This window comes from Python bivittatus, unplaced genomic scaffold (assembly GCF_059951505.1).
Source record: "Python bivittatus isolate LINGU-HERP-01145 unplaced genomic scaffold, Pbiv_v1 ctg000290_np1212, whole genome shotgun sequence".
In the NCBI taxonomy this organism is placed as follows: domain Eukaryota; kingdom Metazoa; phylum Chordata; class Lepidosauria; order Squamata; family Pythonidae; genus Python; species Python bivittatus.
Window position 1 is genome coordinate 29,352 of NW_028277068.1, and position 27,039 is coordinate 56,390.

Sequence of the window (27,039 nt, forward strand, 5' to 3'; positions counted from 1 at the left end):
AGTGCTAGGAGCTGTGGCTAAGAGTGACACACTTGAGCAAGCTATCTGCAATTGGTTTGGCCTCTTTAGGGGAGAACATGTAAATAATGATAGGAGAGAGAAAATAGTCCTTCAGTTTATAACAAGATGCCCGTTTTGCATTGCAGCCTTCTTTCTCTTATCAGACACAGAAACATAATGAGATAGAAACTGGGCTTTAGCAGAAGGAGATCACTTTAAAAAGCAGCCACAGAATTAGTGTTTTCCCCTGAAAAGTAGCTAATGATGAATTAAAATATTGGGTGGGAATCATACCCCAAGAATGTCCATCAGAATCAGTTTTCTACTTCACTTTTCAGCATCAGGTGCTCCTTTGTGTTCAGATCCGGCCTCAGCAAAATAATGTAACACTTAGGGATGAAGATGCAGCTAAGAAGCCCTGCACTGGAGGCCAAGATGGAGAAGACCTGCACAGCCACCATGTACTTCCCTTTAGTGCTCAGGTAGGTGGGCACAAAGGAGATCCAGACGCTGCAGAAGACCAGCATACTGAAGGTGATCAGCTTGGCTTCGTTGAAGGCCCCAGGCAGGTTCCTGGCCAGGAAAGCCACCATGAAGGAGATGGCAGCCAGGAAACCCATGTAGCTGAGGCCAACGTAAAACATGAGAGAGGGTCCTTCATTGCACTGCAGAATGATCTCTCTAGGCTGGGAATGCATGTCAGAATCAGGGAACGGTGGAAAGACGCCTAACCAGATGAAACAAATTATAACCTGGATGCTAGAACAAGAAAAGATGATGGAGTTGGCCAAAGTCTTCCCCAGCCAGTTCCTCACCCTTTTCCCTGGCTTTGTGGCCAGGAAGGCCAGCACCACCATGATTGTTTTGGCCAAGACAGAAGACACAGCAATCGAGAAGATGATGCTGAAGACTGTTTGTTGGAGAAGGCAGGTGGCTCTCCTTGGCCGGCCAATGAAGAGGAAGGAGGTCAAGGAGGAAAGCAGGAGGGATATGAGGAGGATGTAGGAGAGCTCCCGGTTGTTGGCCTTGACAATGGGAGTTTCTCGGTATTTAATGAAGATTCCTAAAACAAATCCTGAGGTTAAAATTAAGAATAAGGCAAAGGAAGTAAGGATGATCCCCAAATACTCTTGATAGGACAAGAAGATGACAATTTTGGGGATACATTGATCTTGGTGCTTGTTCTGATGCTGATCTTGTGGACATCTGGTGCAGTGGTCTGCATCTGCAAAGGACAAGTGTAGCATCTTCCATAAAAGTATAAGATGGGTGTTATAATTTATAGGATGGGCGTTATACTTTGAAATAAGAAAACATGAACCTAATTTGTGTGTTGGGGGCAGTGAGAAACCTAGGAGTATTGTGGTTATGTACATATAGTACTGTGCAGAAGTTTTAGGCAGGTGTGAAAAAATGCTGAAAAGTAAGAATACTTTCAAAAATATATATTGTAATTGTTTATGTTTATCAATTTACAAAATGCAAAGTGAGCGAACAGAAGAGAAATCTAAATCAAATCAATATTTGGTGTGACTACCCTTTGGCTTCAAACCAGCATCAATTCTTACACTTGCACACTTTGTACACTTGCACAAAGTCAGGGATCTTGTAGGATTAGAGTCAGGTGTATGATTAACCAATAATACCAAGCAGGTGATAATGATCAACAATTTCATATGTAGGTTGAAACACAGTCATTAACTGAAACAGAAACAGCTGTGAGGGAGGCTTAGAACTGGGTGAGGAACAGCCAAACTCTGCTACTAAGGTGAGGTTGTGGAAGACAGTTTCATGTCACAGGTCATACACCATAGCAAGACTGAGCACAGCAGCAAGACACAAGGTAGTTATACTGCATCAAGCAGACTGGAGTTTCAAGATGTGCTGTTCAAGCTGTTTTGAAGAAGCACAAAGAAATGGGCAACGTTAAGGACTGCAGACGCAGCGGTCACCCAAGGAAACTTAGTGTAGCAGGTGGAAGAGACATCATGCTTACTTCTCTTCAACATTGGAAGATGTCCAGCAGTGCCATCAGCACAGAACTGGCAGAAACCAGTGGGACCCAGGTACATCCATCTACTGTCTGGAGAAGTCTGGCCAGAAGTGGTCTTTGTGGAAGAATTGCGGCCAAAAAGCCGTACCTCTGACGTGGAAACAAGGCTAAGCGACGCAACTATGCACAAGAACACAGGAACTGGGGTGCAGAAAAATGGCAGCAGGTGCTCTGGACTGGTGAGTCAAAATGTGAAATATTTGGCTGTAGCAGGAGGCAGTTTGTTCGCCGAAGGGCTGGAAAGCGGTACAATAATGAGTGTCTGCAGGCAACAGTGAAGCATGTTGGGAGTTCCCTGCAAGTTTGAGACTGCATTTCTGCAAATGGAGTTGGAGATTTGGTCAGGATCAATGCCGTCCTCAATGCTGAGAAATACAGGCAGATGTATTTCTGTATGTAGATGTATTCCATCATGCCATACCTTCAGGGAGGCATCGGATTGGCCCCAAATTTATTCTGCAGCAGGACGACCCCAAACATACAGCCAATGTCATTAAGAACTATCTTCAGTGTAAAAAAGAACAAGGTGTCCTGGAAGTGATGGTTTGGCCCCCACAGAGCCCTGATCTCAACATCATCAAGTCTGTCTGGGATTACATGAAGAGACAGAAGGATTTGAAGCAGCCTACATTCACAGGAGATCTGTGGTTAGTTCTCCAGGATGTTTGGAACAACCTACCTGCCGAGTTCCTTCAAAAACTTTATGCAGGTGTACCTAGAAGAATTGATGCTGTTTTGAAAGCAAAGGGTGGTCACACCAAATACTGAATTAGGTTTTTCTTCTGTTCGCTCACTTTGCATTTTGTAAATTGATAAACATAAACAATTACAATATATATTTTTGAAAGCATTCTTACTTTATAGCATTTTTTCACACCTGCCTAAAACTTTTGCACAGTACTGTATGTGCACTATTAAGTGTCCAAAGTTGATAAAGGGAGAAAATGTAGTTGAGAGAAGGGGCAAAGTTTGAGGGGAGAGATGGTTCACATTTTTCTCCTGCTGTTTTGCATCTCTGGACACCATAAGGAGCAAAAGTTGAGAATATCATTTGGGAAGGTCTCCAGTGGACTACCAGTTTATTCCCCCAAATAGATGTTCCACAGGAAACACCATGCTTGCTTACTCCTTGGATATCTTGGAGGAAGATGGAGAGGCAGAGTATGGATATCCTGAGTCCATACTGGAACCAAGAAGATCCCAGGATGACAGACTAGGTCTTACTGAGGTGGCTTTAATTCACCTTGACGGAGAGCTTCATATTGTAGAAGCAATGCTGTGTTCTCTGTCATGGTGAAGCACTTCAGAGCAATAGCCCACTTTGTGTCACTTCAACTGGCCCTTCACAAAGCTGGAGAAGCTTCTAGTTAGCTGCCAGGTTTCCTTTACATCTCAAAATCTCATTGCAGTGGATTCTCCTAGGTCATGTTTTTGTTATCCACTTTGTGAAATAATTTCTGGTTATTAGATAAATACCCTCCCCCCCCCCCCAATTATCCAAATTTAAAACATCTACATAGAAAAGGTCTGCAGGAACCTTTGCTGCCTTCCCAAGGACTGCCTTGACTCTTTTCACCCACCTTCTCGAGTGGAAATGCTCCCTTCTGCACAGGGGATGCAGTCATAGCAGCAACGTGGTTTTCCCTCCTGGACCACCTTGAAGTATCCGGGCTGACAAGCCTCCACACACTGGGAGCGAGGCAAGGGCTGAAAGGGAAGAAAATCGGCATTCAGAATCATCTGCACAACTGATCAGCTACCAAATGAGACACAGAGTTGGAAGGAGGTCAACAAAATAGGTCCATGCAAAATGGACTAGAAATGGAATGTTCTGTTTTTCCTCCAGACTACGTTGTGGCCATTTCAGGGGTAGTCCAATAATTTTCTAGAAAGTTATTCTTGAAACTGGAAGCAGTTTGTGATAGTCAGACATACTTCCATTTTGGGGGACTGACTTGAAAATTGCCAAAGCAACTCTGGAACAACCACATCGGTATGATCCTGAGGAGAAATAGCAATTCTCCTGGAATTCTGGTTTTGCACATCGGTACTACCAAATGTCTGGCCATAGCATCAACTTCTTGAATTTATTCATGTCCAAATGAATATGTTTCCTCTTAAGTGGTTTTATTTCTTCCCTCCTCCTAAATGCTGCTCCCATTTCCCTTCACCATCATGCCATTCCTCTCTGTGTCCTTGGGGCAGATGCCTTCAATATGCCACAAAACACCTTGTCCATTTTCCTAGTGCTGAATTAAAAGAACACAAGTCCAAAGCCTGCATTTGAAGGCAGTCATTCTGATACGTAGTTTGGAAAGGGAGGGGACACCCAAAATTGTTGGACTACCCCTGAAATGGCCACCACAACGTAGTCTGGAGGAAAAACAGAACATTCCATTTCTAGTCCATTTTGCATGGACCTATTTTGTTGACCTCCTTCCAACTCTGTGTCTCATTTGGTAGCTGATCAGTTGTGCAGATGATTCTGAATGCCGATTTTCTTCCCTTTCAGCCCTTGCCTCGCTCCCAGTGTGTGGAGGCTTGTCAGCCTGGATACTTCAAGGTGGTCCAGGAGGGAAAACCATGTTGCTGCTATGACTGCATCCCCTGTGCAGAAGGGAGCATTTCCACTCGAGAACAAAATATAAAGAAAGGGGAGATCTTTTTCCCCACCTGGTTGAGCCATTGGGGCCACACGATGGCTTCCTTGTTGATGCTGAATTTGACTCCTGCAGATCCTTCTCTTGCTAGACTCCCAAATTTCACTCTGGTGGCTGACTTATTAGGAAACAACACCCAGCTCATGATGTCAAAATCGGCCATCAAATCTCCATTCCCATCCAAATACATTCCATCCATGGTGTCATTGTAAATCTGGGTTTTCTTTAGGAAAGGGTGAAGCTACACAGAGAAGATGGAACAATGTAGAAGATGCAGTATCAGTTTGGACATCTCAGTCCTGGAAACATTAATTGGCTTTAGGAATCTGGGAAGCAAATGTCAATAGTTGTAATCAACTGTTCCATGTCCTTGTTATCTGAAGGAACACCACCAAGTAAGGAGCATCTGACCTATTGATTCTGGCACTCTTTGGGTGCCACTCAAAGGATATACGCTGACAATTATGCAATGAAATACAATGTTGTGTTAGACTGTAATATATTTGGAGAGACTCCAAATCCCTTTCCACAAGCATCCAGTTCCAGAAACTGAAGAAAGACAAGCTGAAAGCACATGAGATAGGAGAGTTGTAGTGGTGTGTGACAATACAGCCAAGGTATAATTTGCCATTCAGCATTTGATGGAGGCCAAATATAAGTGGACAAAAGAACAAAGGATTTTATTAAAGAAAATGTTTCATAAAAAGTAGTTTTCTCAATACATTTGACATTTTCTCAGAGCTTTTTCTGTTTTTTCATTTTCAACACATATTTCATGCATAGCATTATGCATGGAATGGGAAAGGGACTACCTGCCAGGGCTGGATCTTTTGAACTTCCAACCTGTCTTTTCTCCCCATTATTGTCCTCCAGGATTGGGATGAATAGGCCACATGTAAGGCATGTGCCACGGTCCAGATGGCGTTGTAAGTTAAGGAATTGTCTAGAGAGAAGATCTGCTCAATCTCCTGTTGCGGTAGAGTTTCCAAGTTCTCTTTCTCTGAACACCTTGTCCAGCCTTTCACAGACAAGGCAGGCTTTGCATATGAACAGTGAAAATGTTTAAGAGTGAGCTGCTCCATAAGAAAGAAGAAATAATTAAAATCATCATATTTGGTCCTTTTGTTTGTCTGGATAACAAAAGAGAGTATGCTATGGGTGTATCTGAAAGGGAGATTACTGTATGATAACTCCATGGTGAGGTCCCACAAAGCTGTTGTGATCCAAACTTTCCCTACAACAGGTTTTCTGAAGAACCTGAATACCCTTTCTAGAATATATTCTCCCTCTAAGAAGGATGTAAACTCTGCATAGTAAACAAATACATTGATTTGGCTCCACTTGTAGAAAACAGAAATCAGATAGTTGATGTTCTTGATATTCAGCAATGTGATTTGGGCAAAAACAACACAAATGCCGTTCTGAGTCAGCACAGGAGGGAAAGTCCTAATGAAACGCTCCCCATTATCAGTGGCGGCAGCAAAGACTCCAATGAACGTCCACCTAAAATACAGAAGCAATTTAACAATCCCCAGGTTCTGAGCACCTTCTTTGGGGACGGTCCGGTAGAAAAAGGGTAACTGAGTTTTATCACTTAGGAATGGTGAAATAAAAGTGTAGCTGATCTGAAAAGAAAAAAAAGGAGGTTTGTGTGTTATTTTGTGTCCGTGAAAACCCCAGCTATTAGATCCTGAAAAGATAGAGTCAGAGGTTAGGTAGTGGTTGGAATATTCCAGCCTAACGTGGTGGACTTAATGGGAGAGCAGAAATGCAGAGAATGTAAACAAGCAACGGTCATCAATGGATGGCTAACGATAGAGGCAATCCAGATCTCCTCTTCTGGAAAGTCCACACTTCCAAAGAGCCTGAATAGTTTGTGATCTGAGCAGGTATACATCCTGAACGACCATTTTTGCTCACTTGTAACTTTTAACTGTAGTTGTCCTTGTGTTTGCCCTTGTCTCTTTGGGAGACTGAAAGATGAAACAAACATGGATTGTTCATCTTAACCTGTGCTACATTCAACTGCTCTATACCTGTGGGATTTTGTAGATGCCCAACATGGCAGCAGTTAGGATGGATATGTCAGAGTTGGCCTCTTCCAGGAGAACCAGTATGTTTTTCTTCCTTCCACAGCTATAGTTTGGAACATTGGCCTCTCCAGGCGAAAGCAGGTCCACCAGAGCATCCAAAGTCATTCTTCTGCTAGAAAAATTGTCATGGAGGTTGTAGCCCAAGGTGATGTTGGGTAAGAGGTGGGGATCCTTATTGACCTCCTGAATGGCAAAAAGGAAGGACAGAATTTTCCAGTACATCACATCACCTTTCCTGAAAAGATACATGCAATAGATGATGATGCTACATTCAGTGACTGCACAGGTTTTTGTCCCCAAAGTTCCTCATCTCTGCATCTCTGTTTATAGTGATTGAAAACCAAAACAGTAAATCTCCAGACAATCTGTGCATTATTGTCACTTGCTCTCTCTCTCTCAGCCCCAGACTGAGAAGTCAAAAAACATACCAGAAAAAGATATTGGCAAACCACTTCTGAAAGGGTTGCCAAGAATCCTGCATGGCCCTGTCCATGTAGTAACCAGGAGTCAAAATTGACTCAAAGGACAAAACAAAGGTGTACACCCATAGTGTGTGTGAAGAATGGGCAGAAAGGAAACCACTTAAAAATTGAAGAGAAGCACCAGCTTCTCCAGTTTTCTCTTGAGTGAATGGTCTTGATCCTTGATTGCTTGAGGGAGAGGACAAAGGACTCTGTTTAAAACACTTTAAAACGCATCAGTGGAACCAGAGGCGAGTCAAGAAGGAACATCTGAAGATGCCCATGCTCACATCTGGGAAGCAACAACTGGTTGATCTGACAGTGGGGAGTTTGGGGAAATTGAGGAAACCCATGACTGAGGGACTATCTGGAAAAAAGGTTGGAGGCACCAGAGGTGACTGCTAATGTCTTTGGACTTGTGGATACTCTCCTTCTTAAAGATACTGAAATGTCTCCTAGGAAAGACTTAGAAAGGAAGTCAGCACTTTCTCTCACATGGGTCTGATCAGTTAGAGCTTCCTGTCTTCTCTTTGCTGAAATCATGATCATGATCTCCCAAGCTAATCACCTTGAAAGATCAAAGCAAGTTGTCCATGTAGGGACCAGTTGGATATAAGAGGGTTGAGGATTAAAGCTTGATTGTGTTTTATCTGCTGAATGTCTTTCACTTCAGTATACATATAACTCAAGGTGGTCTCAAAACTGTTCTGTGCATCTAGACATAAAATGTAACTTGCCCCAAGTTTTCCTCAAAGGCAACATAATATTACATCGTTCAACATTCTGTGACTTACTCGTAAGCCTTTGTAGAAGGACTCAACCTGAAATTGTACATCGCAAATCCATGAGCATTCGTTGCAGAGAAGATTCCACTGATCAGATGGTCTCCTGTCCTGTACTGATTGAATGGGTCTACCGCATCCCTCTCCAAAGTCAAAGAGCACCTGGTGCTGAGCATGCCATAGGCTGCCTGGGGCAACAAAAGCTGCATGAGAAGCAGAAGCAGCAGGTCCATCTCTGGTTTAACTGAGTGAATCCCCCACCTTGCACCCGATCTTAGACTTAGTAGAGCAGAAGAGTTTGGAGAAGTTGAAAGCAGATTGCAACAAGAGTGGGGTTTGGTGGCTTTTCTAATACAATATTAAGCCCAGAGAGGACTTCCCAAATGACGGAGACATGGGCCAACACAGAAGCACAGCTCCTGGCTGGCTGGCTGTGAAGCTCAGTCCAGCTTCCCAGGGGCACAAGACAATTTATGCACTTAACTTTCCCGATGCTAGATATTACTACATGCTGCTCCTGAGTCTGTTGATCTCTTCCAGAGAATTTCCAAGGGGAAAAAAAGAATCCCATGACATCTGACCTGAAGGCAAGAAAGAAATCACTATCATTCTAATAATTATATGGAGAAATAGGATCTTTGCAAAATCCTCCACTTGGGGTGAGCCCATGTGCTGGGACCCAGCTGGAGAACTACTGATGTAATTCAATGTAACAGATTTCCAGAAAGCCCTCAAAACCAAATTGCTTGGCTCCTGAGACTAGATCCAATGCCTGATTCTCAGGATAACTTTTTCCTTCCTGGAAAGAAAGGAGATATTCAGCATAGGCATATGAGTTTGATGTTTAACTCTTTTCTCCCCAAAGGGCATTCCGTATCTCAATCTCTAAGACTTCCCTGTATATCTTTCACATTGACCCAGCAGATACACTTGAGGATTTCCAGATGCAGGATGGGAATGCAGTTGTGCTGTCCCAATTCCTTCCATTATTGGAGGCTAGTATGGTGTTGGAAGAAAAAGTTCTCTTACCAAGTCCATTTCTGAGCCGGGAGTAAAGACACTGACAAATTGCATGAAGTTAGGAGATTTATTCTTCACCCAAGAGCAGAAGCAATGACAGCAAGCAGGTGGGCGGCCGCACTGGACCCCCGCCATACAGCATATTATATACATTTCGTTACATTCAGACCTACATTAAGATGTCATGACCCTCTGATCCAATCAAAGCCAGTTACCTTGATCCATACTCCTCCCTTTACCCAGGACCCCTTTCTCTGGTCCTGATTAAGATCCTCCCTTCTTGTATGTAAACTAATTTCTATCACCTTGATTGTTTACAGCCATATGTAAAGTATCCTTTATCACTCTGCTTGTTCACTGGGCGCTGTCCTGATCTACATCCCTAAGAAACAAGGTCAGGACCGCTTATCTCTCTTTGTGAAGGGTTATCTGAACAGGAAAGAACTATCAAGTCAAGATAGTTTATCTGCTCATATGAAGTGTCTTCTTTCCAGTCAGGAAGAAACAAACCATGAGAGCAATTATCACATCCTTGAGATATTGAGAAGTGTTGAGGGTCACACCCTTAAAAATGCAACCTTTTGATAATTTAAATAAGGTCAATTACTGTGAGGTCAACCATATATACAGGAAAGGGAATATTGGCATATTGCTGGGCCTGCTTTTACTTCATGTTACACAAGCAGGTAAAGGCAAGTGTTTAAAACATCTAAATGTCCAAATATTCAAAATGTCTACAAATATCTAAAATGTATATATATATGTATATGTATATGTATATGTATATGTATATGTATATGTATATGTATATGTATATGTATATGTATATATGTATATATAAAATGCCTATATGTTCCAACCTTCTAACAATGGTCAGGAGCTATTGAGAGAAGAACCTGAACACTTGCAGAATGATCAGGAAGAAACGCCTTGGACCACAGGTGAGTATAGTACCTCTTTACTGTTCATTAAAGCAACCCAACTTTTTTCAGGCTTCCCTAGGAGCTCTCCCACTTCAAGAGTCAAGCTAATGAGTGGATTCCTGAAGGCAGTGGCTTTTCTCTGATATGAATCCTGGCTTAGTTGGGAATCCACAAATGGCTTATTCAGGAGAGCCAACTCTGGCTTAATGAACCAATGGATCCAATCGATACCTTTTACGGGAAAGTGGGAATTACAGGTTCTTTACAGATTTCCCAGCAGCAAAGTTGGCTGGAGAAATCAGCCTCCAAGCCTGCATATGGATGGAAATGAGAGAGTGAGCCTAAGGCCCAGAAGATCCTGCTCAGCTGAGATTTTGGGGAGTCCCTGCTGATTCATCAGAGCAGACAAAATGGGTACAGAGGGGCTGTGTTTTCTGACCCCAGAAAAAGAACCCAGGGAGTTTTCTGTGTTCATGTGATCCAAGAACTAATTGTCCCATCTTCTGTGATGCATCAGAGACACACCATGTTGGCTGAGGGATTCTGGGAGGGCCCCTGATTGGGAGAGGCAAGAAAAGCCCCACATCTGTTCCTTATTTCTGGTTCCTCTCTTGGTGTTTCTGCAGGAAATTGCTTGTCATCAGAAGAAGGAGCAGCTGCCAGGAATGGACTCAACTGGGTCATTATCCTTGATTGCCCCCCAGGGATGCAGCTGCCCTTGGAGCCACCTGAAGACCAGGAGAGGCTCTTTGGCCCTGTAATTATCCCAGCCACAGCAGCTGATTTCCTGCTGATGCTTAACTCTTCCTTTTGACTAAGATTGTCTCTGAGCCCCTCAAAAGCATAAACACTGAATTCAACAACTGCATGAAAGGGGAATTCCTTTTTGTGCTCCTGGGAAGGAAGACTGGCAGTCAGGGGAAGTAGGAGAGGCTCAGCCTGCCCGCGGTTTACTGCCATTCCCTTGGGATTTAGAGCCACAGCTAAGCCTCATCTGTATCAGTAAAGGTTAATTTACTGATCTGACAGAGAAATTATGTCCCCTTGGAGTCCATAGACTGTCTCTGAACAAAACCATTCGTTTTGCACAGCACTTTTTAACACGTGAATGATTGACCTTCTTGGAATCTGAGAGTAAGCAGAGACAGGCCAGTATACTATTTGGACAGGATGGGAGACAATCAGAAAATGTCAGAACTTTAGGCTAAGCTGGAGTGTTGGGAAAAATCTCCTAGATTTTGCCCTCTGGCCAAGAATGCTACGTGGTTGGGTCCATGGAGTTGCCACAAGCCAAGCTTGGCCTAGAGGAGATTTTTATGGAAGGCCTGGAACAGAGACAGTGTGTCCAACTCAAATTTGATGTCACTTGAAATAACCCACTCTAGGAGATGCCCAAGCACTGGATCTGGTGACTGAGTTCAAATAACACTTTCAACCAAAATTTAAAAAATCACATAATAACTTAGCAGTTTGTCTTTATTCAATAAATAATGGTAAAATAACCCTGTTTTAATATTATGTGAGAAATAAGTCACAGAGATGGGGCTGGATCACATGCACCAATGTTGATACCCTTCCTATGTCACAGAACTAGAACCTCAAAGCCCTCCAACACCCTCTTGCTCATCTTCTGGTTGGCTGGGCTTCACCCCATCTGCCTCTCCCCACAGCGGAAGCCCCCTAATCCCCTGCCTCATCCCTTACCCTGGGACTCCAAAGCACCCTGGACAGGAAGAGATTGGAGCTGAAGCGATTGGAGCTCCCACCACTTTCTCCTCTAGGACCTTGAACTCCCACCACCATCACCACCCCCGACCAGGCAGGTTGGTGCTGGTGGTCTCCAACTTATCTCCCTCTTTACCTTTATAATCAGTCTTTTGGGGGTTTGCCTGAAGGAAAGGCCAGTATCCAAGATTCAACTCCTTTGCTGAGACAGGGCCAGGATGCAGTGCCTCTCGGTCCAAAATTGGCAGGAAATGGGATGGAATGGGCTGGGGAGCAAATTGCCTCTTGTAGTCTTTCTCCCACTGTTCTTCGGACACTCCGCCCTCCCCCCTTTATCTTCTAAGGTATCAACTGCATTGTCCAATATGTCCACCAATCCTGGTTTGGGGACTGATAGTTCTCAGCAGGATATAAGCATTTGCTGATATTAGGATAGACTAATTTCTTCTCCCGAATCTCAGTATTTACATGGAGGGAGAGAGGAAAAAGATGTAGCAAACTAACTTGGCCAGCCTCCAGCTGGTCTGGAGTGACTTTCCTGGCCAAGAGACTTTTTGCTCAGGGCTCAGGGTCTCTACCACGGGTTAGATATTGGTGTCCAGAGAGCTCCTCACTTACTGAGGCTACAAACCATGCTGAGTCAGAAAGAGGCCAACCATGCAAAGCCAAGGTGTCAAGTCCACAATGTCCAAAACCCAATTCAGAAGCATTCTCACGCAACCAGGCTTGGTTCAGAAAAATACTTCTTTATTATGTGATACATGTAGCTTGCAAACAGAACATTGCTAAAACTAAAGCCTTGGGTAAACTTCCCTCTATTTATCCCCCCTCCCCTCATTGCCTGGCATCTCGATTCCTCTTCACCTGGTGGTGACCTCTTTCCTTCCTCCCCCTCCTCCCCAAGCTCCTTCCTGGCTCTTTGGCCCCCATCTGCCTTGCCAGCAATCAGGCCAGTCTAAATTGCCGATATATGGTTAAGCTCCTTCCCACCTCCTGTTACTACTCCGAATACAACCTTTAACAGCAACCCCCCCCTCCTTAGTTACAACTGGCAGAAACAAATCAATCCAACTCCCATCGAATGCAATACAATGTAAAACAACAATAGTTGGGTGATGCAGGTTCTGACATAAGGGCTCAATCAGAAGGACGCTTCAACAGCGTCTGTGTCACGAGAGGCATTACTGGCGGCGCATGCTGGATCTGAGCTAGAGAGTACAACCAGCTGGTTGCTTAATGTTAAAAAGAAGAAGCCAGAACTAAAACCAGCATTGTCAGCAAAGCCGTCTTGAAGGCAGAGAAATGCCAGGCGCAAAAGCCAAAATGGCAGCAAGCCCTTTGTGCCTCTGGTGGGGAATCCCAGCTGGGCTTTGGGAAAAAGCTTCAAAGACCTTCTGCAGATCCAGCCGTAGACCCAGTTAGGGGGGACCTTCCCTTAGGGGTTTTCCAGGCTGAGCTCCCCAACTGGCCTCCCGGAAGGAGCAAAGAGTTTCCCCCCTGAAAGGGCAGCTGAAAACTGGCAAAGGCCCGGGAAATGGCAAGATGCCACCAGAGTGCATCCAGTCTGGCTTAAAGTGGTGGCCCCAGGGCTAGTTCCTTATTTACCTGCATTAATCCTAAAGACAGGATTCTGGATGATTGGGGGGGGGGGGTAGCCCTAGTTGAACCCTTACCTAAAAAGGTGATAGGGATCATCTGGACAGCTATGGATCTTTTAACTTCTAAGTATAATTAGCAAGTTAGATGCATGGTATCTATGCATTAAATGGAACCTGTGGGCTATTGAGGAGAGCATTATAGATCCCAAACAAGAAGGCTTCCGGGGAGTAGAGCAACAATTGATCCCAGCCTGATGTTCCCATTTAATGCGGAAAAATACACCAAACCATCACATCCTTAATTTTATGCCACGTTTGTTGATTTTTGAAAGCATTTGACTTCCTCTCAAGGAGCAGGCTATAGGCAATTTTAAGTCATCCCTTGATAGATAGGTATTGTCCTATACTTGCTTTGTTAAAAAATGGAAATAGCCCAATAATAGAATCTGAAGCCACACTGTCAATGAGCCTAATAGCACACAAAAGTTATTGTTCTTAGGACTTTTGCTTTAGTTTGGCAAGCAACAAGAAATAGACAAGTAAACAGGAATCGTTTCTCTAGTCCCCATTTTTGGCTGAATTCAAAAGAAGAACAGCCACCCATCTCAGCAGAGGCTGGGCTAATTTGGAAAATGTATCCAAAGTCCATCACAGATCAAGACCAACCAGATCCATATTGGTGTGTGACTGTTCACACTCACGCTAAAAACCTCTCTTGATACTGGATTGTATAAACCCTTTTTCTTATAAAGGTTTAGGGCCATGTTCTCCAGTCTCACTGATAGGCTCAGCTTCCAAGTTTGGTCCCCATCTGTGACTTCTCCCCTTGTGCACCTGTCTGTTGACTCATTCAGAGTTCAGAGAGGTGATGTCCCTCCTCTTTACAATTAAGGAAATCATGGTGATTTGTTGTCTTGATGCAAAATCACTAGAGCCTTCTTACAAATTTCCAGATTTGACACAAACATGTCAATAACATGCTTTTACTACCATATCATGCTAAATCCCTGTTGGCTGATGTCATGGCATTGGAGAGTCTTGGGTCCATAAATGGACCTGGAGAAAGAGAGAGCCTGGGGAGGATTCTAGGACAGATAGGGGCTGTGTTGACTTCTCTCCTCTTCAGAAGTGAAGCCTTGGGTGGACTTTGTCTGGATTAGGAAAGCCACTGAAGCTTCTGTCTTGGAAGAGGGTTTTGCTTTTTTCCATCTCTTCTTCTTGACTGCTGTTCAAAAGAGACAGAAAGACACATCATGTTGCTGCTGCTTCTCTTGGTGCTGCTTTTTGGGCCCCAGGGGGTCTGTGGGAGGCTCAAAGCCAAATGTCCCCTGACTCTGAAGAGGGATGAGGTGGACCCATGGAACCATTACAGGCCAGGAGAGCTTCTCATTGGTGGCATAATTTCTGCAACCAGGGCTTTGTTTCAACTGTTCAGCTTCACAACAACTCCTTCAACTCAATTTTCTATGTAAGTCCATCTTCCAGCACTGCATTACAACCACTCCATTTCTGACTGATTTCATAATTTCCAGCCCTCCTATTTTACTAGGGATTGTCCCCTTGAACTGCCAGTTTTTCTCTTTTTCTGTCCTACTTCATCCTTGGAGATCCATTTTCCACCCTGCAGCTGATGAGTCTCCTTTCAAATTCCCAGCAATAGTCATCAAGTAGGGATTTGGTTTTTGTTTTACCTTGAAGAATAAACATTCACCCTCTTTGAGATCATCTGAGCAGGGTTAGATGGTGCAGAAAGACTGACTGGCTCTATTTTTGGCTTATTTCATAATGTCCAGCCCTCCTATCTTACAGGCATCGTCCCCTTGATCTCCAAGTTTTTCTGTCTTTCTGTCCCATTTCATCTTTCAGGATCCATTTTACACCCTGCAGCCGATGAGCCTCCCTTAAAATTCCCAAGTAGAATCACCAATTAGGGATCCCGTTTTTCTTGACTTTGAAGAATAAACATCCAGTTTCCTGCACATTGTCTGAGCTGAGCAAGATGGTGGATAGAGATTGGAGGGTGGTTCCTCCTTTCTCCCCTCCCTTGCCCCATAAGGGGTCAACAAGGGTATAAAGTGGAAGAATGCTGTATCTTTCTCCACATTGTATTTTGTGGAGTAGTCTACATATTTCCCCCGGATCAAAATTCACACATAATATGAATGATTCCCAGATCAGAATAGATTTAGTCCCTGAGTTTCCAAATGTCCAGGATTCCCATTCAGAATTGATGTCAGGTACCTAATCCTATGTGTTTTAAAGGCATGTTAAGTCTCCATTTGAGACTCCTGACAATGGACTTCCAATCTAAAAACGTCCAGAAATTGATAACTTACTCATTTTTTAACAGTCACAACAGCTCAGTGTGTGTATGTATAAGTGTGATGGCCTAAATTTCTGTTTATAACTTCATGATTTAATGATTAAATATTTAATGTGGATTATTGGTGGAACTTTCAACTCTAACATGTTGGAGCAGATAAGTAGACAGAGGGACAGAAAGACAGACAGAGAGAGAACATTTAAAGTCACTCTGAAATCTCAGTCCAACTGCAAGGATACTGACAACACTAACAATAAATACACGTAAGATGCATTCAGTATGTTAAAATGAAATATAAATTGAAAGAATCCCAGAGGTCCATCCAAACAGGTGATGAAATGCTCAGACCCTGCTCAGCTGCTCTGTTCTGCTCAGAAATGGGGAGACTGTTTTTGTAAAATCTTCTATTAATGTATTTTATTGGTTTTTACCAGATAATTTTTATTAATCCATTTCCAAACATAAATTAATGTAAAATAAAAATAAACAATTTACCATACACAAAAACAAAGGTAAGGAAAAACATTACACAACAAGAAAATATGCAAAAAGAACAAACTACCTTAATAATTTTAGAATTGCTGTAATTCCTTCACAGCAGCTCTTCGCCTTGGCTGGCTTAGAGGTATTTTTCAAAAGGAGGTTAAATAAAATATATTCTAATACATTTATACTTGCAGAAGAGCATCATCAGAACACTGGAAAATATTATCCTTCCTTTTCGCCATCCAAGAAATCAACCGGGATTCCCGCCTCTTACACAACATCACCCTGGGTTACAACATTTATGAAAGCTATTTCAGTGCAAAATTGGCTTCGGATGCTTTGCTGGACCTAATTTCTGATGGGGAGGCCAATGTTCCCAACTACAGCTGTGGAAGGAAGAAAAATACAGTGGCTCTGCTGGAAGGGGCCGAGATTGACACCTCCATCCAGATTTCGAGCATATCAGGCATCTACAAAGTCCCACAGGTGTGTCTTTGCTGGGAAGGGAATTTTGATTCTTGCAACCTTCAGTCAGAGGTCCTCTATTACAAGTGGAGAAAAAAGTTCTATTATGAGGATGGGAAGCATTCAGGATGAAGGTTCAAGTTATGCAAAGGGAGGGAAGGATTAGAGCAGACATATTCTCTCCCAGCATGGTCCCAAGTCCAGATTGGGGGATCTTCCATTTGCAAGAGTTTGAAAAATTCTCCACGGAAGAAGCAAAAGGGAAGGGAAGCAATTCACAGTGCAATGGTTGAGTAGATAAGTTTCTTGTCCAGGAGTGGAATTTTGGCTTCATTAAGCCACAATTGTTATCCTTAATTTTGGATGCTATGGGAGTCAAATAGCATGTCTTTCTTTCGTTTTCAGATCAATTATAGTTTTGTTACACAGATTCTGAGTGATAACACTCAGTTTCCTTTCTTCTACCCGATGCTCCCTGCTGAAGGAGTCCAATACCCAGGGATGGTCAAGGTGCTCCTCCATTTCAGGTGGACCTTGGTTGGTCTGCTTGCTCCAGACACTGACCAGGGAGAGAGGTTCATGAAGACGTTGACTTCCATGCTGGTAAAGAATGGCATTTGTCCAGTTTTCTCACAAACCTTTTCCTACTCTGTCTATCACTTGTTCATAAGTGATCATCTATACCGCAATTGGAGACAAGTGAATGTCTTTCTTTATGGTGCTGAAGCGTATTCATTCAATACAGGGCTAAAAATTATACAACTAGTCTTTGAAAGTTTTAAGGAACCAGTTACAGGAAAAGTCTTGATCACAGCAATCCGATGGGACTTTACCATTTTTTCGACACATCACTTTCCCATTCAATTCCTTCATAGCATTTTTTCCTTTCTGATGAAGAGAAAACCTATGGCAAAATACAGTGGGTTTATGAATCTTTACCATACTATGCATTACCTTGCACAAACATCTTTCAGATGCTCCTACACCAAGGATGCCTTTTCTGTGAAAGTCTGGAGACGGTGCAGAGAGAGAGAAGAGCTGGAGGCTCTGCCCCAGGAGAAGATTGATCAGATCCTCTCTTGGGACAACTACTACCTTTACAACACCATCTGGGCTGTGGCACGGGCCTTACACACAGCTTATATATCCAGATCGAAGAGGACAAGGATCAGTGGTGGGAAGAACTTGGAGACTCCAAGGCTGAAGGCTTGGCAGGTATTTCTTTTCTGCTGCACGTCTCTCTTCTGCAGCTAAGAATCAGTTTTACAAATAAAAGAATCCGTTTCATATTTACAAAATAAAATAAAAAATAAAATAAAATTCAAAGACAAACATGACATTGAATTCCAACTTTCCATTCCTCTCTTTTTTGAATTCCCTTCACTTTTTTCCTTTCTTTGCCAATAGATTCTCCTTTTAAATGTCATTTGGAAGAAATAATTTGGACATCTTTACTGTTTAGCCAACCTTTCCCTCGCTCAATCAAATATCATTTCATATCCTGCCAACAATGTTTCCTTAGTTAATCTATTGTTTTTCTTCCATGTGCCTCTCCTCTGATTTTCTTTTGGCAAGCAGGAGCACCACCCTCTCCCACCCAATCCTATCCCCTTCCTTCCAGTGACCTGGGGGCTGTATTTGACAGTGTCACCCTTCTGACCACTCGCCTTCCAGGCTGCCTCTCTGCTCCGGGACTGCCTTGGCCCAGACACAACTCCATTTCTTGGTTAAAAAGGTTTTCTTCCTTTGCCACCCTGTTCAGTTTTCAGGAGGATTGGGGAAACAAAATGGGGAAGGGTCTCAGCAAGTTGTCAACCTTTTCCAGGCTGATGAACCATGCAGGCTGAGACTCATGGCAAGCCAAGATTCCTCTCTTACTGAGCTTCCCATTCACCTGGAAACCTCTAGAGAAATGGAGCAGTGTTGTGTCTCCATAAAGAGATTTGTGTTTCATTTTGGCTTCATTGGGCAGAGTTATTCCAGTGTGCACAACATCCTTTTTGTTCAGGTTTGTGGTACAATGTCCTTCAGTCTGCCTTAAAGTCCTGGGAGAGAAAACAAAGGAAGGAAAAGCTTCTGCTTTCCTTCCACGAGATTCTCAGGTTCTGACCTTCACCTTTTCTCCAGACTCAAGGTGGGATCTGGATCACTGACTCCTCCAACTTTTTTCCCACAACAACCCTGAAGATGAATGGGCTGACTCAGAGTAAGCAATTGGCCTGACCTCCACCAGGGAGCTTCCATGGCTGAGGGGGCTCTTAATGCTTGGTCTCCCCTGTCCATGAACCTCTACACAGCCTTGGTGAAGGTTGAGAAGGAATTTGCTAGCACATTCAGTAGTTATATTTCTTCTTCTTAAGGGCAGATTTGAATTGCTTCTTTATGAACTCCATGTAATGCTTTTTCTGCCTGTATGGGGTATATGTCTGAATCTGTATTCCTGCTTGGAAGTTTATCAGCTGAGAGAGATTCTGCAAATGCCAGTATCATTCCTTTCCCCGTTTCTCCACTATCTTCAATTCTCAGCTCTTGAAGCCTATTTTGCCCATTAAATGACTTGCATCTTTTTCTGAAAAAGATACTTTCATACTAAGAGAAGATTTATCCTACCACACCTTCTTCCAGCTACGGTAAAGGCAAGAAAAGCTGCGAGTAAGAAGTGTTTGCAGTCCTTTCTGTGTGAGAGAGGACACTTGTTATTATACAGAAGTATAATAGAAGAACATCATCAGGAACACCTAGAAAAAGAAGATTATAGTTCAGAAATAGCAAATTAAATTGAATCAGAGACATTCTCCAATAGCTTCTTGCCTTGTTGAAGAATGGATCTCACTTGAACAGCTTTTCAGAAGTGTTTTCATGGTGGTTATTAAGATCTGGATCCTCTAAGAACACAGTTCTGTTTGGAAGATAATTTTCTACATTATTCCATGGGCTTGTGCTTTGAAGAAGACCAAACCAAAATAATAATTAATAACCAATCAGTGCTATTTATTCATTAATATTTGAAGCTAATGATATAGAGTGCAGTCAAAGAATAACATAATTGGAAGTTTTGGGAAGTTTATCACAAAGAATATTTGAGACTCATGTATAAGGCAATCAGGTAGAGACAGTTAATCCTTTATGAGAATTTACCCCATTATTCAATTCAAGGAGAGAAAACCTGGAATTGAGAGGACATGGGGGATTTTTCAAGAATGATCATTTGACACTATGTTCAACTATAGGAGAAGGCAGAAAGAGGAAAATAGAGACTCTTGGCACAAGACAGCCCACCAGAGTTTTGGAAGCTGCCTGCAGAAGTAATGAGGACAATCGGTCTGCAAGATGCAGCATTCACCCTCAAGACATATGCAGACACATGCATCAGCTATGAGGGAGTAGTTTCTTAGCAAGGAGAGCTACGTGGGTAGTACTAATGAAACAGAGAGAATGTTTCTGGATTGGAGAGAGAGTTAGAGAGGAGAGTCACCTTTTCCTTGCAGTGCTGGACTGCTTCAGCTCACAACTCTGGTCTTGAAGGACCAGTGATGATTCCACCAACACTCATAGGGGAGTGAAGAGACGGCTTCTCTAATTGTGGCTTCATGTCAGTGCTCTTTCCCTGAGTCTCCTCAGTATGTTTCTTGACTTTCTAAAACCTCTGTTTTGAGACAGCAGAGGACTCAAACCAGTTGAGAGGGTGGATGTTCATCTCCTGGTGCTTTGCTTTGAGTAACCAATGGGATGGCCCAGGAAGAGTTCATGACTTGGAGAACGGCCTTTATGCAGATAACCGTTGCCTCATTGGTACTGGTTTACCAAATGCAGCAATTAGCTGTGTAAATGGGAAGAGCTGAAGGAGATGTCTGCTCTATTTTTGTTTGGAAAGATCATCAGATATGCTTCAGAAATTATTTGCGCAAATGGGCAATAACTTAGAATCACATGATACTAAATTGACAGCTTTTGGAAAAGGAATGGCTGAAAGACTTGGAAAGATGAAAGAGGAGATGAAAGGAGAAGTTAAGAAGATGGAAAGCTCTGGAAATGAAGTGTCTGGAAAGATAAAATGAATTAATGACAAAGCGGAAATTTTAGAGAGTAAGACAGAAGTTATAGATAGAGAGTTGGAAAGACAAATAGATAATCTGGCTGTTTTGGAAATGAGAGAGAAGGAATTTTGTTTGAAAGTTAGAGCAACCCCAGAGGATTTTGGTTAAGATATTACAGAAAAGATAATTAAAGTCCTGGCAATTTTTTTGGATTGGGAAGATGAGGATACAGAGGCAGAAACTGATAAAGTATATAGAATAAGCTCAAGAATTGTGGGAGCAAGAAATGTTGCAAGGGATCTTCTGGTGCACCTTGTCAGAAAGAAAACAAGGGATCAAGATTTGCAGCAACATTTTAACACAAGATTGAATATTGATAATACAGTTGTCCTTAAAGAAATTCCAGTCAGAATTTTACATCAGAGAAAAGAGTTTTGTTTTTTTTTACTGAGAATTGAAAGCAGAAAAAGTTCCCATTTCTATGGGACAAATTGGAAGTTGTGATTTTTACTTTTAAACAGCAGAGGTTTCGATTGAATTCCATTGAGATGGAGTGAAAATTTTTGAAAATTGAAAGAAGAAGTGGGGGAGATTCAGATGGAGGTGTCTGAGAAATTACACCTACACGAAAACACCAACAGATGCAAGAGCAAAGTTAGGGGCATTTGCAGATGATTTGGTGTTGATTGTGGAAGATCCTTTAAAGGAATTGAAATATTAATGGGCAAATTAAAGAATTGGGTACATTAGCAGGTCTCAAGATTAATAAACAGAAGACAAAGATATTAACAAAAATATAAAAGTAGAAAATCAAACAGAATTGATGAATAAAGTGGGTTTTAAGATTGAGAAGAAGGTGAAATACCTGGTTATCACTTTGACAATTATGAATTGTATGTTATTTCAAAATAATTATGTTAAGACATGGAATGCAGTTAAAAAAGAGATGTTAAGATGGGAGAAACTGCAATTGTCGTTCCTGGGGAGAATTTCTGTAATGAAAATGAATGTCTTGCCTAGAATGATGTTTCTGTTTCAGACAACACCTGTTTTGACACCTGATGGAAAAAGTCATGTAACCTTCTTTTTGTACATGATAACTGCAACAAGATTCTTACATGCACAAAGATGGAGAGATTTGGGAGTACCCAGAATGCACCATTTAAACAGTGGCAGAAGGACAGAGCTAAATTTCTGTGCCAGGGTGAAAAAAGCACATCTTAAACATAAGGTGTTAGAAGTTGCAAAGGAAAGAGGAGGATTGAGTTTACCTGACTTGAAATTGTGTTTTGCAGCTTGCTGTTTGGTCTGGATGAAAGAGGGGGTGTTGCTGAGAAATAGAAGGCTTTTGGAGTTAGAACATGACCTGAGATTTGGGTGGCATGGATCTTTGTGGTATGAGAGAGTCAAGGTTAATTTGGATTTTAAATGTCTCTGTCTTCCACGTGCCATATTAAGACTATGGAACAGCTGCAGACCCAGGTTGTGCCCAAAAATACCTTTGTGTTTTCAGGTACAAGAAGCACAAGAAGCATTTTTTAAATGAGAAATGATAGGCAAACATAAATGGTTAATTTATCCTGAGATGCTAGAATTTTGTCAAGGGGAAAGTAAAGTAAAATCAAGAGAAGAACTCATGGCAGAGGGATATAGTTGTCAATGCTTCTTTTACTTACAATTATTAAAAAGATTTAAAGTAGATAAAATAATGTATACTTCTGAAGACTGAGTTTGAAATAGAATTGTGTAGAAATGAAGAACATGTAATTGCTAAAATGTATGAACATTTATTGAAATTTGGAAGAAAAGAAGAGCAAATGAAATAACACATGATAAAGGGGGCTACAATTTTTGGTTATAATATACAGATGGAACAATGGGAAAACATGTGGCTGAAAGGATTGAAATTTTCATTTTGGTGTAATCTTAAAGTGAATTTTTATCAAATGATGTATCGCTGGTATATTTCATGGGAGAAATTGTCTAGAATGTATAAAGGCACTTCAAATTTATGTTGGAAATGTGAACAAAAATAAGGGTAATTTTTATCATGTTTGGTGGACATGTAAAAACGCTAGAAATTTCTGGATTCAAATATATACACTAATTCAGAGGATTTTAAAGATTAACATACAATTGAAACCAGAGGTTTTTCTTTGGGATTCATGGACAAACAGCTGGAAAAAGTCATGTAACCTTCTTTTTGTACATGATAACTGCAACAAGATTCTTACATGCACAAAGATGGAGAGATTTGGGAGTACCCAGAATGGAGGAATGGTTGGTGAAGATGCTGGAACTTGCTGGGATGAATAAATTATCTTCTTTGATCAGAAAAAAGATAATATCTATGTTGATTGCTGACCGGAAACCCGCTATAGACTTTTTCTGTGAAACATTAAAAAATGAACATGATTATGGTTTTGATGATTAGACAAAATATATTTTAATTTAATAGAGTTATATAGTGAGGAAAGAATAAGAGGTCAATTTATACTTGTACTTCTAACTGCCGTAAAGAAGATCGGAAGTTATTTCTTTCTATCTTTTTTCTTTCTTTTCTATTTTTCTTTTACTTTTTTCCTTTTTAGCACTTTTAGGATTTCTTTCCTTCTCTTTTCTTCTTCTCACTTGATATTAGTTTATAGTAGTTTTCTCTTCTTTTTAAAACATCTGTAATAAAAAAAAGTAAAAGAAGAAAAGAAAGGTCCTTTTAACGTGTTTTTTACTTTCTGTTGCCACTTGACAGGTAGATTGTAAAGAAATTGAGAGGGATGAAGGTAAGGAATAAACCATCCAGGAGGAACTGCTAGGTGGCTACATAGTCCAGAGACAGAAGGAGATTTGGGGAAGAAACCCAAAATCACCCTTGCCTGACAATGTAAATTGGGAGAGGGAGAAACTTGGGTAGGCTTTCAAGGCTGATGTCACCCCCTCCAGGTAAGGCAGTTCAAGAAACAGACACTGCAGGGATTCCAGGAATGCGATGTTATTCTTATTGGTCATATAAGAATCTTGAAAGCCAGTCCATGTTTCTCTCTCACCCATCTCAGTGTTTGTCCGGTTCATATATAATTACATTATAGATCAACTACTAAAGAACTTGGACAATGAATCTGATATGTTCATTTTGTATATAGACAGAGAAATCTTCAGTTCAGCCCCAGCACAAGTGAAAGGGTCTTGGGTGCCCTGTCTAAAAATATGCTATTTGTCTTCCATTCCAGCTTCATTCCTTCCTTCAAAATTCTCAGTTTTACAATAATGCCATAGAAGGGGTCTATTTGGATGAAAATGGAGAGCTGGCATCAGACCTGGACATTGTGAACTGGGTGATTTTCTCCAATAAGACTGTTAGCAAAGTGACGTTTGGGAGTCTGGAAAGACAGGGATCCCAGGATTTCACATTTATGATCAACCCGAATGTGACTGCAGAGATGGAAGGGCGGAACAAGGTGGGAAAAATCTTATATTATTCTCACTGAACCTCTTACCAACAGGGTTGCATTGTTTGGGCAGGCAGTGGTTTTGAAAGTCATCAAAGTTCTCCGAGAGAATTCCCTGTTTAGATTTTGAGGCTTCTATGAGAAATATAACCTTAAGTATTTAAGTAAACTATTTACTAGTTCTGTGAAAAAGTAGGTAGATTTCATCCATGAAGCAACAGGATTCATTTTGCTGAAGCATAATATCCTTCCAAATGTTTCTTGAGTAATTTAGTACATAAATTTAGATACTGAATCTACAAACTGTTTTGTGCGAAAACTAGAAGAGAAGATAACATAGAAGTAACAGGCAGCTGAATCTGTTTGATGAACTCCCATTTTTTATAGGCTTCAAACTGTGTAAAGCTCAGTCTTGAATTTCGGACCACTAAGTCCTTCCTCCTTTACATCCTTTCATGAAATAAATTCACTTCCAGGGTGTTTTTTCTCTCTGCTCAGCCCCTGCCTCCTTCCAGGTGTGTGGAAAGCTGTCATCCTGGATTCATGAAGGTGGCTCAGGAAGGGAGGCCCATCTGCTGCTACGACTGTCTTCCTTGTGCAGAAGGAACCATCTCCACCATGGAAGGTTGGTGAGACCTGAGGAAAGGCTGAGGTTCTTTAATTAGACATTTTCTGTGCAAGGGATTTTGAAAAGCATTTCTGATTTTGGGTGCCTCTTCTATTTTCAACTCTCCCTTGCTATGTGCATGAAACCTTGAGTACAGCACTCCCCAAACTGAGTCCCTGCACTGAACAGGGATGGTAGACCTGATGGTCTCAATGGCCGTTCCAACTTCTGGATTCTCACTAAGGGGAGGCAAGATGAAAATAAGAACAAGAATGACAAAAACTCAGGGTCACCCCCACTCCCTTAATTTTCCTTCTTCCAGTCAAAAGTATAGGGTTTTTTTTCCCCCTTTCCGCTGGGATAACTTGCATATGCTTTCTGGGAAATCTTACTCTTGCTTTTTTCAGATGCAGAAAAATGCAACAAATGTCCAGGAGATCAATATCCAAACATCTATCGGGATCACTGTATACACAAGATTAGGACCTTCCTATCCTATCAAGAAAATCTGGGGATCATCCTGGCTTCCCTTGCCTTGTTTCTCTCATTAATCACAGGCTTTGTCTTGGGAATCTTCATTAAATTCCAAGACACTCCGATCATCAAAGCAAACAACCAGGACCTCTCTTACACTCTCCTTGTATCACTTCTGCTTTCCTTCTTGACCTCCTTCTTCTTCATGGGCCGACCAATGAGAGCCACCTGCCTGCTGCGACAAACAGCTTTCAGCATCATTTTCTCACTTGCTACCTCTTCTGTCTTGGCCAAAACAGTCACGGTGGTGTTAGTGTTCTTGGCCACAAAGCCAGGGAATAAAGTGCAGAGATGGCTGGGGAAGAGCTTGGCCAACTCCATCGTCCTTTCTTGCTCTATTCTCCAAGTTGTCCTCTGCAGCATCTGGTTGGGGACCTCTCCTCCCTTCCCGGAGTCTGACATGAACTCCCTGTCTGGAGAGATCATCTTGCAATGCAATGAAGGTTCTGTTCCCATGTTTTATGGTGCCCTTGGCTACATGGGTTTCCTGGCTGCTGTCTGCTTCGTAGTGGCCTTTCTGGCCCGGAACCTGCCTGGGGCCTTCAACGAAGCCAAGCTGATCACCTTCAGCATGCTAGTCTTCTGCAGTGTCTGGATCTCCTTTGTGCCCACTTATCTGAGCACGAAGGGCAAGTACATGGTGGCTGTGCAGATCTTCTCCATCTTGGCCTCCAGTGCTGGCCTTCTGGGCTTCATCTTTTTCCCCAAATGCTACATTATTTTCCTAAGGCCAGATCTGAATACAAAAGAACATTTGATGTCAAAATAAAATAGTAGAGTGAATTTTGGTTAGGTGGCTCCCCAAAAAAATAGTTAACAATTCCAACTCTATTTGACACTTTAATGTTCTTTTAATTAAAAACAAAAACAAAAACACCTACAACACCCCCCCCAAGTCCAGTTTTTTCAAATCTATAATTTGATTTCAATATCCCTTCATAGAATCATTACACCCATACCCACACATGAGCAGGCCCACAGTAATGTTCATGATATCCATGGTGAGATGGTGGCCAATAACTCAAAGTCTTTAAAGAGGATAAGCAGCACTTTGAACTGCACCAAGAAACCTAATGGAAGCCAGTGCAAATCACACAGCAGAGATGTTACAAAGGTGAATATTGGTATACCTAATACTACACACTCAACTGCTTTCAGGACCTGTTGAATCTTACAACTGCTTTTCAAGTGCAGCCCCTAGTAGGGGCTTCTTAGCCGGGGCTTCCACCTGCTCCTTAAGACTTAAGTCCAGATTGTGCACCAATTCATTCCCTGCAGGAGTACTATCCTATCCAGAGTTATTGATGGAACTGCTCCAGAATCAGGGTGCTCCCAAACCCAGACACAGTTCTTTCTAGGGTTCAGTCACAACCTGCAATCTCCATCCAGACCTTCACAATTTCCAGGTAATTTGTAAGCACCTCTTACACATTGCACAACTGGAACCACCCCCTACAAGCATAGTTGTACACACAGGTCTTCAGAGGCAGTGCTGGAAGAAGCCATGAGTGATGATATTAAAAGCCTCTGAAGGACCAAGAATCAACTACATAGTCACACTCCCCCATCCTGATCCTGCCAAGGCCATTCACAAGGGAAACCAAGACAGTCTCAGTGCTGAAACTAGGCCCAAATTCCAACTGGAAGCAGCCAAAATATTCCATTTCCTGCAAGGCTTTGAACATTTCTTTTGTGGGAGAGCTACAAACGTGTTTTAACCTCACTGTCACATTTGTTCGCGAAAATTTTGGCGTATGGATAGCACTGGATAACTCCTGACACAACCTGTTCAACTTAAGCACCTATGCACACACTCATACACACTT

At 42.1% G+C, this 27,039-nt stretch overlaps 2 protein-coding genes across 2 annotated transcripts; one reads left to right on the forward strand and one right to left on the reverse strand.

Annotated features, from left to right (window-relative positions):
• Positions 1–314: 314 nt before the first annotated feature.
• On the reverse strand, positions 315–7,055 carry LOC148215412 (vomeronasal type-2 receptor 26-like). The gene is made up of 5 exons (XM_088143610.1): positions 6,750–7,055; positions 5,526–6,338; positions 4,727–4,954; positions 3,634–3,760; positions 315–1,225 (listed from the first exon to the last, which is right to left on the reverse strand). The coding sequence occupies exons 1-5, from the start codon at positions 7,053–7,055 to the stop codon at positions 315–317; spliced, it is 2,385 nt and encodes a 794-aa protein (XP_087999736.1).
• A 17,518-nt stretch (positions 7,056–24,573) lies between these two features.
• LOC148215413 (vomeronasal type-2 receptor 26-like) lies at positions 24,574–25,982 on the forward strand. Its single transcript, XM_088143617.1, has 2 exons — positions 24,574–24,697; positions 25,087–25,982. Exons 1-2 carry the CDS (start codon positions 24,616–24,618, stop codon positions 25,980–25,982), a joined length of 978 nt encoding a protein of 325 aa, XP_087999743.1. The 5' UTR covers positions 24,574–24,615.
• Positions 25,983–27,039: the final 1,057 nt, after the last annotated feature.

Excerpts from the sequence above, each read along its gene's own strand:
- LOC148215412 (XM_088143610.1), bottom strand. The coding sequence starts at position 7,055 with ATGTATCTTTTCAGGAAAGGTGATGTGATGTACTGGAAAATTCTGTCC. Across the intron at positions 6,339-6,749 it reads GCATCTACAAAATCCCACAG|ATCAGCTACACTTTTATTTC; the intron begins GTATAGAGCAGT and ends TTTTCTTTTCAG. Across the intron at positions 3,761-4,726 it reads GGCCCCAATGGCTCAACCAG|CCCTTGCCTCGCTCCCAGTG; the intron begins GTGGGGAAAAAG and ends CTTCCCTTTCAG.
- LOC148215413 (XM_088143617.1), top strand. The coding sequence starts at position 24,616 with ATGAAGGTGGCTCAGGAAGGGAGGCCCATCTGCTGCTACGACTGTCTT. Across the intron at positions 24,698-25,086 it reads AACCATCTCCACCATGGAAG|ATGCAGAAAAATGCAACAAA; the intron begins GTTGGTGAGACC and ends TGCTTTTTTCAG.